The sequence below is a fragment of the Apis laboriosa genome, unplaced genomic scaffold (assembly GCF_014066325.1).
Source record: "Apis laboriosa isolate Shangri-la unplaced genomic scaffold, ASM1406632v1 scaffold204_cov149, whole genome shotgun sequence".
Lineage (NCBI taxonomy): Eukaryota > Metazoa > Arthropoda > Insecta > Hymenoptera > Apidae > Apis > Apis laboriosa.
In genome coordinates, this window is record NW_025222299.1 from 31,315 (window position 1) to 48,912 (window position 17,598).

At 36.6% G+C, this 17,598-nt stretch overlaps 1 protein-coding gene and 1 long non-coding RNA gene across 5 annotated transcripts in view; both read right to left on the minus strand.

Moving 5' to 3' along the window:
* Nucleotides 1-6,634, minus strand: part of LOC122712683 — a 36,183-nt gene extending 29,549 nt beyond the window's left edge. Inside the window, exon 1 of the long non-coding RNA XR_006346388.1 lies at nucleotides 5,606-6,634. This is a non-coding gene — a long non-coding RNA (uncharacterized LOC122712683). The remainder of the gene's footprint in view (nucleotides 1-5,605) is intronic.
* An 843-nt stretch (nucleotides 6,635-7,477) lies between these two features.
* The window catches only part of LOC122712654, an 80,331-nt gene continuing 70,210 nt past the window's right edge, over nucleotides 7,478-17,598 (minus strand). For 3 of the 4 annotated variants that reach the window (XR_006346376.1, XM_043932462.1, XM_043932463.1), the window contains 3 exons: nucleotides 16,736-16,806; nucleotides 16,300-16,535; nucleotides 7,478-8,668 (listed from right to left, as the gene is read on the minus strand). Coding sequence is in view for 2 of the 4 variants with exons in the window: in XM_043932462.1 (XP_043788397.1) it covers nucleotides 8,533-8,668; nucleotides 16,300-16,535; nucleotides 16,736-16,806 (443 nt within the window). In the remaining 2 variants the exon portion in view is untranslated. Of the gene's footprint in view, nucleotides 8,669-16,299; nucleotides 16,807-17,598 lie in introns of all 4 variants that reach the window. The other variant, XR_006346375.1, reaches the window with a different exon arrangement.

Sequence of the window (17,598 nt, forward strand, 5' to 3'; positions counted from 1 at the left end):
AAAAAAAAAAAAAAAAAAAAAAAGATGGCACGAAAAGCTATAAAAGTCGAACTTTTAACCCGGAAAGGATTTTTCGATGCATCGAGTTTTATGCCAGAAAAAGTTCTATCCACCCTTTCGATCAAAATATAATCGAGGATACGTGGAAAGATAGAGGCATGGAAAAATTCGAAATTACTGAACTTTGAGAATATATCGTTTGGAAATTTTTTTAAAAATAGATGCCAAACCTTTTATTAATATTTCATCGCGATAAATGATTCGAAACTAGAAATGGAAGATAAAGATTGAGAAAAAAAAATCAGAATCGGTGATCTCTGGAAATATTAAAAATAGAATTGTTAAAAATATTTTTGTTAGACGAAACATTCACAGGTATTCTTATCAAATTAAGATTAAAAAAATAGTAGAGACCAAAAATAAAGATTTAAGAAAAAGATATCGTTTGGAATTTTTTGAAAATAAAGAATCTTTCTATTAAAAGAAGTATTTTTTAACCTTAATAATTTAACTGTTATTGAATACAATATTTTTGAATTCCAGAGATCAGAGATAATTGAGAAAAATTCTACAGTATAAATACATAAAAAATACATAACAACCAATTATCTATTATCTTATTTCTCTCCATGCAAAATCTAGATACCATCCAACTTTTTCCTACATTACTCAAACCCAAATCTAAATCAAACAATTTTTACAAGCTTACTCCAGTTTCAAAGAGATAAAATACATTCTACTTCAAAGAAGATATATATATATAGAGAAAAAGAAAGAGAGAAAAGAACCTGTTACCTCAAAGTTTCTCTAAATTTACAATTCCAAAGACCCAACTCTATTGACTCCAACCTCCAACTACTCAAATCATACAAAAAATATCTAAACTAAAAAATACAATTCAAAACAAAATATAATAAACTCCAACTTTCCCAACTCGAGCTTTAAAACACCAACCAACAATTTCATTCGAAAAAAAATCCTATATAAATCCTACAATAAACCTTCTAAACCTTCGCTATTAAACCTTCACTACCGTCATTAAAAGTCTCTACTAAAAAACCAAAAAAAAAAAAAAAAAAAAAAAAAAAAAAAAAAAAAAAAAAACCCGAAATGAAACAAAACCCAAGCCACTTCCACTCGAGGCGAAATAAAACGAGAAGAGAACGAGGGGGGAGGAGGAAGGGAAAAATTGAACAAGGCGAAAGTGCAAGGCGGAACACGTGGCTCGATTTAGCGACGGTCGCAAGGACGCGGCTCGTGGCGCAGTTGCCGGAAAGAAAAAGCGTATATACCTCGCGCAATTTAATCGGGGAGATCAGGTAGATCAGCTGGCGGAGGCAGGGAGTCTGGGGTGGATGTTGGGTTGGTCGGTCGCCGTGCGGATATCGACCCCGGGTTCACCGACCTTTCTCTCACCGCCACCACCACCACCGACCCCTCCACCTGAGCCTTCCTCCATCCCCCGTCGGCCACCCCTCCCCCCACCCTCCACCAGGCCTATCCACCAGCCTTCTTCTTTCGTTCTCTCTCTCTCTCTCTCTCTCTGCTACCACCCTGGCCCGCCAGCAGCTCTCAACCCTGCCAGATGTCCTCAACTCCTCCTCCGGCACCCTTCATCGATCCACCTTGCGATGGCCGCTTCATTGAGGCTCCTCTTCGCGAATTTTTCTTTTCCTTTTTCTCTTTCTTTTCTCGAGAGGGAGAAGAAAGAAAGAAGGTTGGAGGGAAGAACGTATTGAATGATTGGGAAGGATGAATTCGTTTTTTTTGATTTATAGGAATCTTATTGGAAATTGAGCACGTGTGTGAGATTTTTGGGATAATTTTAAACGATACGGAGGAAATAAATGTGTTTTAGCTATTGTGAAATATTGTGAGATTCTTACTGTACAATAATTTTTTTCTTTTTTTAATCTACGCAAACTTTCTAAATCTTCGAGATAGGATTCGAAGATTAAGAAACACTGTGAAGATTAAAATTTAAGATTGAAATTAGAGCTGTGTTGAAACAGCATTTAATTGAAATTCCTTGTAATCTCTTTGCAAGAAAATGCAAAGGTATTCGATTAGTTTCCTATAATATATATAATGATCTCCTATTTCACAGAATGATACTGCTGCTCGTTTCAACGGTTGAAACTTCGAATATTTAACAATCGTTTTACATTTACAAAAAAAAAAAAACCAATCTTAATTTTCACAACTAAATTTCACTCGTTTAATCATCAAGCATTTCAAACGTACCATCCATTCGCGTTAAACAATTTTTCTAAACCCGATAATGCGAAATACACAAACTCTCGTCAGATCCCATATTTCAAATCTCTCTCAATTAATCCAACCTACCGAACAAAATGCATCGAACGAGTCCGGTTGGCGAATTTCAACATTCCTCCACAATCGGGCAACAGAACAGTTTTGAAACGCACAATTAGACATCGTACCTTGTGCATTATTCCCATTTCCTAGCCTTTCCAACCTGGCGGTCCCAACCTCGTTTTATTAACGAAAGCGTTCGGCGGAGAGAAAGGATTAATGGACTCGATCCAGGGAATATGTTTCGCTATCTATCGAAAACAGACCGCTGCACGGTTTCCCAACGCCTGTGCAACGCTCGAAAATCGAGCGGATCGCCGAGGAACACGATGGGAACTCGCCATTAGGCGAATGATAGAGCCAGAGTGGTTACACCAGAGTTTCGAGATCGATTGAAACGAATTCTGATATCGAGATAATAAGAATGAGATTTGTTTAGAATTGGAACGAGAATTTTGTCTGTTTTGGACAAATTTTGAAGGTATTTTTTGTACATTGAGCTGAGGTTATGGAAAATAGTTTGGTATATTAAGTTATTTTAAAGTATTGTTAAATGTATTAAAAGTGAATGGATTGTTTATTTGAAAGATGGAAATGGACTTGGAAGATGATGTAAATGAAGTTTTAAAATTGGAACGAGTTATTTCTTATTATATTTGTTTTCGTGGAAAATTCAATTTTGATATTTTTGTGTATTGAATAAAAATGTGTTTATATAGATTGAATGAATAAACATTGAAAGAAATTTGTGAATTATTTATAAAAATTGTTTTTACTGAAGTAGCAGGAAAGTAGTTTTCTCTACTATGCTTTCTAAATTCTGATAGAAGATGAAAAGTTTTGAAATATAAAAATAAAAATTTCAAAGTTCAATTTTTATCTCCTAATTCAATGAAATAATTCAAAATTCCACAAAACAAAGATTAAAAAGAAATACAATATACTAAATTTATATTCCATTCAATGCAACCAAAATTAATCAAACCAAATAATGATTCTAATTCGACCAAACAATCCATTGAATTTTAAATCTCAGAAAAATAAAAAAAAAATTCAATTAAAAATACACTCTTGTGTAACGAAATATGTATATTTCATTATATTCACGATCCAACCACTACTTTCTAATTCAACTGGAAATTCCTATTCAATTGCAAATTCAGCTCCAAACTCTTGGAAACGAAACAAACTTAAAAAGAGATTCGATTAAAAACACAGCCTAAACTTCAATTTCATTACACGACTCAATCAATGATCACTATCTCCTAATTCAAAGCCCAATCGCCAGCTCTATTCAATTTTCAACCCCAGACGGACACGACGAAATGGAAAACAAATTCGGCTAAAAGAAACCCATCCATTCAATCCCATTACGCAACTCAAACAAACAAACAAACAACCCCTCCGTCCGCTTAATTCAACTCCTATCCACAAACTTTCCCTTTAATTTCAAACGGCAAACGACATAATACGGCTAAACGAAAATCCTCCCCCTCGCGAAATAACCCGCTTCAATTTCATTACGCAACCCCTTCCCTATCCGAAAACAATCCCTCATTTGGCGCGAGAGAAGAAACGGGGAACAGCTCTCGATAATCAACGGGCAGAAAATTGGCAAGGGCCCTAAATGGGTCAGTTTATGACGAGTTTTCACGATTGTTCCGTCGACTGTTCAAGGGCCATTCGCTCTCAAATGGTAATATGATGCATGATCGATCTATAAAAAAAAAGAAAAAATGAAATTATTACGAGAGCTTTTTGTCTTTCATCCCTGATAATTTTGCATTATGTTTTAACATTGATTCAATGTTTCCTTCCAATCTTTCTTGAGATATTATTTCCTTTTATAAAGAAAAAAAAAACTGAGCAACTAATATTCTAATTCTTATTCATAATTATATAAAAGTTATATTTTTAACTTTGGGGTGAAATTAATATCGAATTTAATTAATTAACAATGTTTTAAAAAAGGCGAATTTCAATCGTGAAAAGTTGTAAAAGTATTGCTTATTATAGAATTTTGATCGATAAAATGGAACTTTGAAAAATGATTTAAACTATGAAAAAATGTTGCTCAAGAATATTGCAAAAGCAATGATAGAAGAAAATAAACGATTTCTCTATTATTGCTCCGATATATTAACGAATTATCATTAGAAAGCTCTTGAATGGAGATTTTTAAAAATGAATTATTTTATATTTTATTCGTAAAATTACAAGGCAACGAATATCAGAATGTAAAAGCGACTTAAATTTATGTCTTTTCTTGTTAAAAATGCTAACCTTTACCAATATTTCCACGCACAGTGAACATCGAAAACATTCGATATCGATTGGGAAATTTGCGTGACCATACGCAAGGTAAGAAATCCCATGTATCTTGCCACTGATCTTTTATCTCGACATTATTAATACGAACGATTTCGTATGAAATAACGGTTTTGCCAGTTATCACGTTGTAGATATATAAGAACATTTATTTGACGCATGCACTTAATAACAGAAAAACGATCGGGAAAATAAGAAACGAGAACTGCATAAGAAAAAACGAGAGTTCCACGGACTGACGACGAAAGGTAATTAAAATACAGAGTCGATATCGCGGGTAATATTATCGAGCGCATGTAAATTGAAATACGATATCAGTTAACGATACTGTCTGCAACGCCATATGCATTCTCATTACTGCTATATTAAACTTGATTCAATTATACGATACATATACCGATTGCGCAACTGATCAATGACCGATGCTTGAAAATTAACGATAAGACAATTTTTATTTCCGAATGTAAACGAATATTGTTGAATGTTAGGAAGATATAACGTTAAAATTAAAAATTACATTGGAAATGTAAGTGCGAGTAATCAGACCATAAAAATTAACGAGAGTCTAATAATAATGAGTTGAAGAACCGTACTTCGTAAGAACTCGAAGTGTAAATTATGTTAACGTGAAATATTTAAAAGAAATAATTTGAAACGTAACTAATCGAAACCTAAAATTAACGACAATCTAACTTTTCAAATGAAATGTTTGGAAAAAATAATTGAAAACGTGACTCGAAATATTAAAAATTAATAAGAGGTTAATTTCGATTTAAAACGAATACAAAGTACACGAACTACGACGTATATCGAAAGTGAATAGACATAAATCATTTTTATTTGTAATATAAAGTTATAAAATTTAATATAATGTAATGTATAATGCAATATAAGAAAATATGCAATTAAAATATTAATATAATATGTAAAAATATAATAAATTAAATGATATAAAACTTACTTTTACGTAGGAAACGAAGCGACGCAATAATCGATATAAACAGAACGACTTGCTACGCACAACTGCCGGAATTCAGCTTTCTCCCACTCCTCGCTTATTATACTTCGAATGTTTACACACATTTTCCGAATGACTTTAATATGAAATCTATTTTAGGTTTCTATTTAATAATTATTTATTTTTAAAAATGTAAATTCTTTTCGATACGTCGAATATTTGATTTTTATAATTATTATTTTATAACAAAACTAATGAAAAATTTTTTTATATAGGTTAGTTTAGATTTTTTCACTAATCTACTTCTTTTAATCTATTTGTATAACATTAAACTATTAATAACAAAAATTTATCATCTATAATTCGCAATTAAAATATTAATACGATAATTAATCGATAATTGAATGTAAAAGAAAGAAAGAAAAATTTTTAAACACTTTTCTTACTCGCTCATGTACGGGAACATGATCGAACATATATCATAACAAACACTAACATTCACATTATCACGATTCATTCATACTATATGACTTCAGCTTCTCGCATTTTCTTGAATCACTTTTCGATCTGTTAACACGACTAAGAAATGAATCGCTCGAGGTGGTAACGCTATCCGATGCACCCTACATATTAACATGTAAATATATGTAAATACAGAAGGTGGGCGCGTCTCAAAAGAGAACAGGATTGCCAACTCCACTTGCTTGGCTGCCATGTTACGTAATTGTTCGTTGCACCGTAGCATTGCTTTCAAGTATGAGAAATGTCGAGATGTTTCGTAGTTTTATAATCTATAATGAATCGCGAATTTCGATTCCTCAACAACGAAAATCGACAATGCTATGCAATCTTCCAATGGCACGAAACTATCTTGTATCGATTTCGTGTCATCGTGAGATTGTGTAATCGATTGCATAAAGTTAGGTTAGATTATATGAAAAAATATTCGTTTATAATCGAGAACTGATCAAAAGAAAAGAATTGACGGAAAAAAATTGTAGTGTTATTTGAAAGCATGATTGCAATATGTAATCTTCTATAACTGAGGAAGATAAGTTAACTAATGAATTGTTAATATGTATATAATAATCTTGTTGATATAATAAATTGTTTATTTAAGAATTTCCTATTTAAAATGCAAAATCTCCTGTTCATCATTGTATTTATATTTTTATTCAGTATTTATATTTATTCAGAATACATTATGTCGTATTTACATTTATCTAACAATAAATTTCAATTTTTGTGATAAATTTTTGGTTGAGAAATGACCCTATTAATAAAATAACTTTAAAATATGAAGATTTTGTAAAAATTAATCTTCTTTAGACAAAATTAGAGAATTATACAAGAAAATATATTTTCGTTAAATCTTTTAAACGTAGCAAACGTGACTATAACCTAAAAAGGACAACTAAAATCATGACAAACGTAATGAATTTATCTTAACCAGTTGACACGTTGAAATTGTGAAAAATGATATGAGATTAATTTACATTTATGTCTACATAAAAAGAAAAATCACTGGCACAACACAAATTATAACAAAATTACAAATAATCCACGTAATATGAACAAACACGTTCTTCTTAATCAACAGGTTAACTTTACAAAGAATGACGCATCGAAGCGAGGGCGTTTAAGTCGCTTTTCAATTCAAAATTCTTGTTTCTAAAATTATTTTTTAATTTCTTTTTAAAAAGTGTGAATATTATAATTTTTACTATTATAATACTGTATTATATAAATTATGATTTATAATTACAGACTGAATAATATAACATATATTCATACATATATGATAATTTTTACACAATCGAAATAAATTTAAAGAAATATTAATATTAATTTTTATTTATAATATATTTATGCAATTAAAAGAATCGTCAATATAGTTATAAACATAACATACATTATATAAATTATTCATGTACATCGACCCATTTACAATTATTCTTCAACATTACAGTGGATCACATTGTACACATATTTTCTAATCAGATTGATAACTAAAAACGTGGAAATACAGGTTTACGACACATGCAACGTCATTATACACATTCCATCCTAATTCATCAAAGATCTGAAAGAAATTTCCATTTATATCTTGATAATTAATCTAAATAAAATATCCAACGCTGTAAAAAGTTATTTTTTTTTTTCTCTCTCAATTAACCATACCAATATAACGTACCATATATTTTTTATAAGATTCAAGTTCAGAGCTACAATTTATGAAAATGTCACAGAACATTTTTTTACCGTCTAGACTTCAGCATTGAGAATATCCAAAGAGAACATTACTTTAATTTAAAAATAGAATAATTATACGTTTTACTCTAATTACTCTATCAGAAAAAAAACTTAATTTTTAGTTGGGAAAAACACTTGAACTCAATCGAAGTACTTCGTTTCTAAATATTCTCACTTATCGATTCCTTCTACATTTTTCACGAAACAAAAATTGAAACTTCAATTCTACAAAGCTATCAAATACGGAAATAAGGAAACAAAAAAAAAAAAATAGAAGAAGACCCATTAAAAATTGAATATAAAATAAATATCTCGACTTATAAGATTAATTCAAATAAGACAAAACATTACACGATTTTTAAACAGAATCAAAAAGATTTTAATTTACGAAGAAAACTCGAATCGTGTCATATTTTCTAAAGTATCTATCAATTCGCTCGAGGATCAAAGATTCAAAAATCGATTCTGATTCTGAATCTGCGTGGAACACTACTAGCAATACGATAATTTACCAAAAAACAGCACTGGATGACCGCAACAATGTGGTTAACCCAGTAAAAAAAAAAAAAAGAAAAAAGGGGAAAAAAGTTAGCCGAAATAGCGGCCGCGGTCGTCTCTTTGAGAGTACAACAACCGGCGCACCCTCGAGGAACTACCACTCCCACGGTCTCTGATTATCATTTAACCCGTTTCAATATGTCGGTATTTCTGCCTCTTAACGTGCCTGGAATTCTTGGAAAGTTGCTGCCGGTGAACGTCAATCTTCGTAATCGAGTTTCTCCGTAGTTGTCGCAGGATCGATGATCGACGTCGCTAAGAAAAGAACGGAACAATTGTTGTTTTTGTACATCTTTTCAATTAAAATATCTTAAAGAAAACGTGTTTCATCAATCGTGTATTACAATCTTTCTTAAAAAATATATATAAATCTATAAAAAGAGAGACAGTTCGTACTTGTCCAAATTCCTTCGTTCCAAATTTAACCTTTTCCCCCGTGGGAATTAATTAATCAATTAAACTTCATGAAACAACAACAAAAACTTGGAAAAATCTAGCATCTCTCCTCGAGATGCTGCATCAACGTTCAACGCCCCCCACCCCAACTCCCCCTAACCCGACACGATTTTGCAGACGTCGGTCCAGCACTGACCTACGGTTTTTCCAGAGACGCCAGACGGGGATGCGCCCCTCCTCCTCCTCCTCCTCCTCCTCCTCCTCCCACCAGACGGATGCAGACGCGGTTGCCGCAACCGTGGAAAGAAGAAAAGAGAGCAGAGAGTTTATATAGCAGAGGACGGGGCGGAGGAGTCGGGAAAACGCTATAGACGTCGGGACGCTATCCGGTCGATACAGGGAACCGGCAGACTAGGAAGTAAACCCGGGCATCAACCTCTCTCTCTCTCTCTCTCTCTCTCCCTCTCTCTGCCTGCTACCGCCACCCTTCCTTCCCCCTCCTCCTCCTCCCCCGCAACAACCTCCGCGGCGGGAGGAACCCCCCTCGATCTCTCGAATTCGCTCTCGTCGTCGCTGCTCGACCGCGGGTGCAACGACCTCGCCCCGCCAGAAATTTGGATCTGGAGCGAGGCGGCTGCGAGGCCGGCCGCAACCTGTGCCGTGCATTTCGTAATTATCGACGCCGCCGGGGTCGGGGTTCGCGGGGGAGGGGGCGCGAAAGGGGTGGAGCCACCGTTTCCCGGACCTGTCTCTTTCGCGTACATCTTTCGCGATATTAAACAAGTGGTGTATTGACTTTGCTGTTCAGGTGTCCGTGACTTCTCTGTCGCAGCCCCTTCGAGAAGGGGCGAGGAAAGGGAGTTGAGGATCGTGGAATCCTATTAATTTTGGACATTATCGTATCGAGACGAAGATAAAGAAGATTTTATCGATTTTATAAAAAAGGAATCCATTTTTATAGGAAATTTCGTCTCCTTAGAAATAATATCCTCTGATATGGAAATTCAAAAGAGATATAGAAAAAGAGAAAGAGAGAGCTTCCTTAATAGTCAAGAATAATTTGGGGCGAGAAATGTCGCATCAAAAGTTCCACCGAAAGCTTCTTCCTCGCTGAAGGAGGATTACAGAAGGAGGGAGCCTTATATATATATATTCTTTCTCCGTGTATAGCTTGAGAAACGGGTCAAACTGTTCCCGGCTTCGTGTTCGATAGTGGACTTTCGATCTTTCGATGAAGTAACACGCCTCGGTTGAATTATTGCAAATGCAAGAGCAAGGCTGTGTCCTTTTGCCACCATCCACGGCCGGTCCACGATTGGTGGACAAATTTCGGCCGAGGGAGTTGGTCGGATATTGACAAGTTTCGCTCCAAGTTGCCGCGAGAGCTGATCGTAGGAAGGAGGGGGGAAGAAGGAGAGGAGGATAGGAGAAGTTTCTTGCACGGAGAAGATCTGACTTGGTTCGATGTTTGCCGGGTTAATTGCAATGCAATGCGAAAATGTTCTATAGATATTGTCTTTGCGGGAAATGCAAATTTTGCTTTTAGGGTAGCACGAGATGCTTATGATAATAAGTGTATAATTGATGTAGGAAGATATTATATGTCGAGATTAATAATCGTACGATAACTATCGTATGAATTGTGTGAAAAAGGATTTACGTTTACAACTTGAATTCTCTCGAATCTCTCGAGAAAATATTTTTAGAGTCAGGATTTTTTGCCGTCACGGGAGAGGGCATTAGATCGAATGAACGAGTTACTGACCTTAAATAACATATCGTGCGGTTTTTATTTATGCACAACCGAGTTCATGCGCCAAGCAAAATTTAATGCGATACGACAGTATGGCGAAGAACGAAGAAAGGATCTGTGCCAAGGTAATCGAAATGGAATGCCACCCGTCTGATCCTTTTCTTTTTTTTCCACCTATTTCTTTCCTGCCCCCCCCTCGTTTCGAAGCGACACGTATGAATTCGTTGGAAAGTTTTTCACGTAAACACGTCCCTCTCCTCCTTCCCCCAAAAAATATTTACAATCTATTTAATCAATCTAGCTATCGAGGAAAATTATATATCCGTGATCGAAGAAGCAATGCCACTCTTCCTTCGATCAAAATCTTCGAAAGATTCGCCCCCTCTCCCACCAACAGAACACTGAAAATAGCGGAAACGTGCTCGATCGATTTCGTGTCTCGCCACGAAAGTGGTAGACAGGAGGCACGGATCAAGCGAGCAATTATCTCTGGCAGAGACGTATCCGCGAGGCGAGACGCGACAAAGGTCGCCGCTGGCAGCAAACGTTTCACAGCCTCCTGACATTTCCAGCTTTGGAAAGTCTGGGAATTCGCGGGTCGAGTACGCGCACTGTGGCCAATTCAACCGAATCGAAAGGGATCGACCTAGTAAAGTGTACGGGTATCCGGATTTGAAAAATCTTGCGTGGATTGCAGGTGTAAATTATCGACAATTATTATTGGAGAAGAAGGAATGAAAATTGGATAAAAATAACGAGACTATAATAGCCGAAAAAAATAGTTATTATATCCTCGATTTCGACAAATTTACGATGATAAAAATATTCCACAAGCGAATACGAATATAATAAAAATTTGAAATCTCTCGACGAAAAGAAGAAAAGGAACGTAAATAAATATTTACAACTACGTAATATATTCTCGTTCCTGTACTTTCTCAAAAATCACAATTAAACCATTCAATATTCTCTCTAATTAAATATTCAAAACTATATAAGAGAGAGAAAAGAAAAATTCAATTCGCGATACGGTTAATACCGGTAGGCGTTTCAAAACGCTTAATCTGACATCGATGATCGAGAAATTAATTAATAAGCAGAGCAAAATAGCATAGATTTCATCCACTTTTCTTTTTCGATCCACTTTTTTTTTTTTTTTTTCCCTACAACCAGTGAGTAAGAGAGAAACCAGTCGCGAAGGCAAATCTCATGGAGGGAGGAGGGAGAGAGAGAAATCGTTTATCTGGTCAAAAATATCTAGCACGTCTCCATCGCGGTAAGCTAATCGCTCTTCTGACGCGCGGCAGCGCCATTAAACCAACACGTACCCGTACATGTCGCGCGGATTTTTGCTGGCACAAATTTCCCCGATGCTCGTGTAATCAGCAAAAGCTGGAGAACATCTCTTTCTCTTTCACACGTGCCCCTCTGTATACATTATATGCTAGCCGCCGCGTGTATCTTTTTTTTTTCTTTTTTTTTTTTTTATTCACATAAATTTCACGCTGTCTGAGCGATTCGAGCGCGATAGGAGCGCGTTGCTCGAGCCGGCACTTGCAACCTATAATTTACAGGTTAGTCGGAAGAAAGGGGGAAAAAATCAAGGGGATCGGATCTTAATCGATTTACGGGGTTATATTCTCTTCTTATTAAAATATCACTCGACTAATTTACCCTCGATACGTTGGAATATTTTCTTTTTTTCTCTCGGTTCCTTTCTTCGATTTATCTCATCGATCCTTGATATCGGAAGAACGATTTTAAGCGTCAAATGATTATCGAACGATTATTTTTTTTCCTCTCGGTTCCTTTCTTCGATTTATTTCATCTATTCTTGATATCGGAAGAACGATTTTAAGCGTCAAATGATTATCGAACGATGAATGGAACGATCAATTTTCGTTTAATTCGATTCGATGAAAATATAATGTTTCGTGTCTTTAATCGGTGTAGTCGGAGGAATTATCGATTAATATTAGTTGAAAAAAAATTAAACAAATCTTCTTGTTATTACTTATTATCAATTTTCGAACGTATATTTCTCTTTTCCTCTCGAATCGAACAAATCGTTTCTACGATCGACACGATCGTTTAATCACGATGCAATTCCACGTTTCAATCCACGAGTCATCGATCGATGGAACACGCGTGTTGCACCTTGGATCCCGATATAGTATAATGATAGGGAGCGTCCATTATGGAAATGCTTGATTTTATATTTCAAGCATTGTCGTTTCTTCCTTTTTTTTTTTTTTTTTAATTATACGTTCTAATAACGTTTGAAAACGAAGATGAAATTTGCGTAAACTCGAGTAACTTCGATTTAATTTCGTAAAAAAATTTATTGGACGATTAAAGTGTCGAGTGTCGAATAACAGTAATCGATACAGTTCGAGTGTAACAAATTTCAATTTGTTACGTTCTTGTTAATATCGTATCGTGTTAATATAAACTCACTGATGAAAAGGGAAAGAAGAAAAAGATCCCTGGATAAGTTGAAAAGGAAAATACGTCGACCGATGATTTTCAACGCGAGCTGACAATATCCTATTCGTTCCTACACTTTACACTACGGTCGTTCCACTCGCAGCTGTGCAAACACATCGTTCACCCCTCGACGAGTACTTTGCAAAAATTTTTTTTTCTCCCCGACGGAAGAGTTTCGTCATTTTACGAAAGTATTCAACTCCGACGAGGGATATAATAATAATTATCTCGAATAAACTCAATCAACCCCCTCCTCCGCTCGTACAACAATCCTCTCTGGATCAATACCGCACGAGGATCTCCGCCACAATATCTCGAAACGTCGTCTCGAAGCAGCCAAGTCGAAAATCGTTATCGAAAAGATGCAGCGCTGCCAATTCATCGCGATTAGATACATGAAAGGTGGTTATGTATCGGCGGTTTTGTATCGCGTGTTACGTTTCACCGCAAATAGTGGAGGAGAAGTTCGACCCCCTCCGTATCTCTCTCTCTCTCTCTCCCTCTCTCTGTGTGCGTGCGTGCGTGCGTATGTCCGTCCCGCGAATGGAAAAGGCCGCGAATAAAATTCCGACCGCGAAGAAAAGTGGGACGCGCGTGTGCCGGCCGCAGAAACTGCACATTTGCATCTCTGAATAACCATACGTCACCAGCCGCGAGTAATAATCGCCCGACTCGTGAGATTTCACCCGATCCCGCGTGCGAGAATCTTTAAACCTCTCTCTATTTCTCGAATAGATTATTCGGGATAAGAGATAATATCTTTGGCAAAGTGGAAGAAGAAATGGAAGAAGAAGAGGTTAATTATTTGATCTGATGTAAATGCGTTTGTTTATATGCGTATTCAATTAACCTGGAATCGGGGAGGGAATGAAATAATTATCGAGATAATTAAAGGATTTGTTGTTGTTGTTGTTTTTATAAGGTTTATATTTAAGTTTATTATATATCGTTGAAGGGGATTAGACTTTAGTTCTTGTCGAAGAAACTCTCTTAGGAGGAATAAAGATAGCGGATCTCGGTGTATTGATTTATGAATTTATTGACCGTGTATAAAATTCTAAATCTATGAAACAATAAACCCCACTTTCTCCACCTCGACTGAGAACCTCGACTCTCCGATTTAAATCATACGTCCCGACTTTCTCCTGCATAACAATCTCTGCAATCTGTAAACAATCTAATTACACTTGTCTATAAATATTTACATCTCTCTCTCCTTCTAGTTTCACTCATATGAAATAATGCGAAATAAATGGAAGATAGGAGGAACGAAAACGCTCAAATTACGTAATTTCCATTCGATTCATTGTCTCCCTCCCCCCCCCCCAAAAAATTTCTATCGACGCGGTTAAATTTAACGAACCGAGTCCAATTTCGTTCGCCCTCTTTCACTTCCCTTTCTTTTTTCTCTCTTTTCTTTCGAATTCTTTCGAGTTCGAGTCACCGGGAAAAAAAGAAAGAAAAAAGGATCTCCTCGACTCGAGCTTTCACTCGATCGCCGTTCGCCGAGGAAAGCCGCTATTCCGCGAGCGTTATCGCGCGTGAGACGGGCGTGAGAGGCGGCGGAATGACATAAAGGGGCGCCGTGTGGGTGTAGACGATTCTATCTAAGTCCGAGGGCAATGCACCGAGACTGCGTGCATGCACGGGAGACTCGAGTCGCTTTAGCTACTCCCCCCTCCAACAGAATCCAAATTCACCTGCGCTTCCAATGCGATATTTCGACGAGATGATTTTTTTCGAATTCGTAAAAATGGATCATGAATCGTGAGAAAGAATCATTCCCATTTGTTTCCAATTAATGTTTCCAATAAAATTTGGAAAATTGCTCGTTTTATCCAAAATATTTATTTATAATATGAAAAGAATCAGTTTCTCCATTCCGTGTGAGAAGAATTTCGAGGGATGCGTTCGAGGAGAAGAGGCGCGTTAAAGGAGAAAGTGACAGCCGAGTCGGACACCGAGTCGGCCGAAGGAATCAGCTGTCACGCGTGTCACTCTTCGACTTCGTTCTCGAAAAAAATCGAGAGAAAAACCTTTTTCTCTCTCCCACGATTTCGACCATCTAACGACGTTGCATTATGGAACGGAAATATTTCGAGCGTTTGTTAAAAATTGTTTTTACTCGCTACCGTTTCACGAATATCTTAAATTAAATCGATAGAGAAATTTTTCCATTTCTACTCGTTACGAACATCGAAACTTTTAAGATAAAAACCTGCTTTCCCGATATCTCTTCTTCTCGTAGGAAGAGGAAGGGAAAAAATATGAAAAATCGTAAAAGAGAGGGGGAAGGGTTCGAAAGAAGGCCCGCCGATATTAATTTTGTCGATCTTAATTGACCCGGATGCGCCCCTGCTCGAGTCATCGGCTGCATTGGTCGGTGGTCGCGTTACACGGGCCACCGACATCGATCATCCGTGGCAGTGACATATGTTTCGTGCAGCTTTCCGCCTTGGATCGATGTAATTGGGAACGACTTCCGTGTCATAGATACACGTTGCCTAAATACTTTCATAACAACCGAGATCGAGTATTACTCGAGATTTAACGAAAGAGTTATACTTTCTTTTTTCTTCAATTATTATATACAACAAATTTACGATTTTTTTCTTCTTCTTCTTTTTCGTACGAAAATCTATATTCTTCTTGATATTCAATATTTTCAAATTCTTGTTTGGAACAATCAGGAATTGAAGTTAAGGATCGTTTCCTCCAACGGGAGGAAATTACGAGCTGAATCGAGGGAGAGGGGGGATTTTTTCGCGATCCATGAGTTTTATCGGTTTATAACACAATGAACGGTTTATTCGACGTTTCATCCACGGTATGCGGCAAATATCGAAGCGTATACTTATATACAGATAAGAGTTTTGCAGTGAAGTGGTCACAGATTTTTCTATCCTCCGCCACATGATTGCGTCATGATTTACGAACTTTTTCCGGGCAAAGGAATCCGATCGATAAATGGACGATTTGTTTGGTCGTGGTCGATAACACGACGAGTTCTTTCTTCTATTCTCGATACCGATAACCGATAACGACTCGATAACATTTCACAACGGCCATTTGTCCAACTACTATTACTTCCATTTTATTATTAACGATAAACTTAAAGAAATTGTTGAATAGTTTCGACGACGATGGTGTAAAAATATTCGTTCAACGTTTAATAAACGAGATTGATAAATTAAATATTTTCGAAACTTCTCACGATACGTGTTTCAACACAAGGGACAATCCGCTCCACCTGGCACTGCTGAGGGCCTCGTTATCTCCAACATGGCGGCCTGCCACTCGATCGAAATAGGACGCAGCCGCCGATTCCTCCGTTAACGCACAGAGATCCTTGGGATCGAGCACGATAACCTTCCTTCTGCCTATTCCACGTATCCCTCCATACTCGAGACCTCTCCATCCTCCTAGGCTTGGAATTGGCGAGATCTCCTGATTCCCTTCTCCGCGTTTCGAAATATTTGCGGATACCTGGCCACGTTTTGAATACGTGCATCATGGAAGATATTCGATAGAGATCAAATAACAACTCTTTTCTTTTCTTTTTTTTTTTTTTTTTTTTTTTTCAGAGGACTGACTCTTGGAAATGATATATATCATTGGCTGACTGGTTAACTTTGAATTTTCTTGCTTTCTTCAATTTGATTGGAAAGCGTATAAATGTATAATACCTGTATAAAATGTTGAACGATGAGACACTTCAGGTAGAATGACGAAATACACGTAAAATACACGTTCTTACCTGGAACAGAGAGGAGAATGATGAAATTAGAAAGATACGAAAAATGTAACGGCCAATTGGAATCGAAGGATTACGATATCGTTATCATCTTAAGAAAAAAAAGAAATCTATCCCATTTACTTTACGACAGGTCGAATCGATCTTGGCCCCAAAACTCTGCGCAAACTCCCTGCGAAAACGATCCTAACCACACAAAAGACCACCTTTAAATCATCGCTTCTACAAAACGACGATGATGATGATGATGATGACGATCCATTCCATCACCACAGACCGCAAAATCTACTCATTAGGATCATTTCATCGGCTGCAGGTAGGCCTATGATTGCGAAAGGGGAGGAGGGAAAATGCGTAGATGGGTAGACGCAAAATAGAAGAGGAGAAGAAGAACGAAAGAAAAGATAGAGAGAGGATCTTCTGCAAGCCACAGCTCGTGGCTTCTTCTTCGTAGATTCTTAAAACGAACAATTAATACGAACAACAATTAATAATTGTACAACCAATTGTACAACAATAAAGTGCAAATAAATATCATTTTCCCCCGTAAATATATTATTATATTTATACATGTAAATTTCGCTTGAGGGATCGCTTGACGTTATCTCAAATTTAAATAAAAAAAAATAATAATTTTCCTCCGCGCCAGAAAGAGAGTATCTCGGGTGGAAGAGGAGTGGTTGGCCACCCCTGGCCTGGATACCGCGGCGTGTTGTTCACCTCCGTGTGAAAGTACTCGGAGGCACACCATCTCCTCCTTCCTTCTCCTCTTCTCTCTCTCTCTCTCTCTCTCTC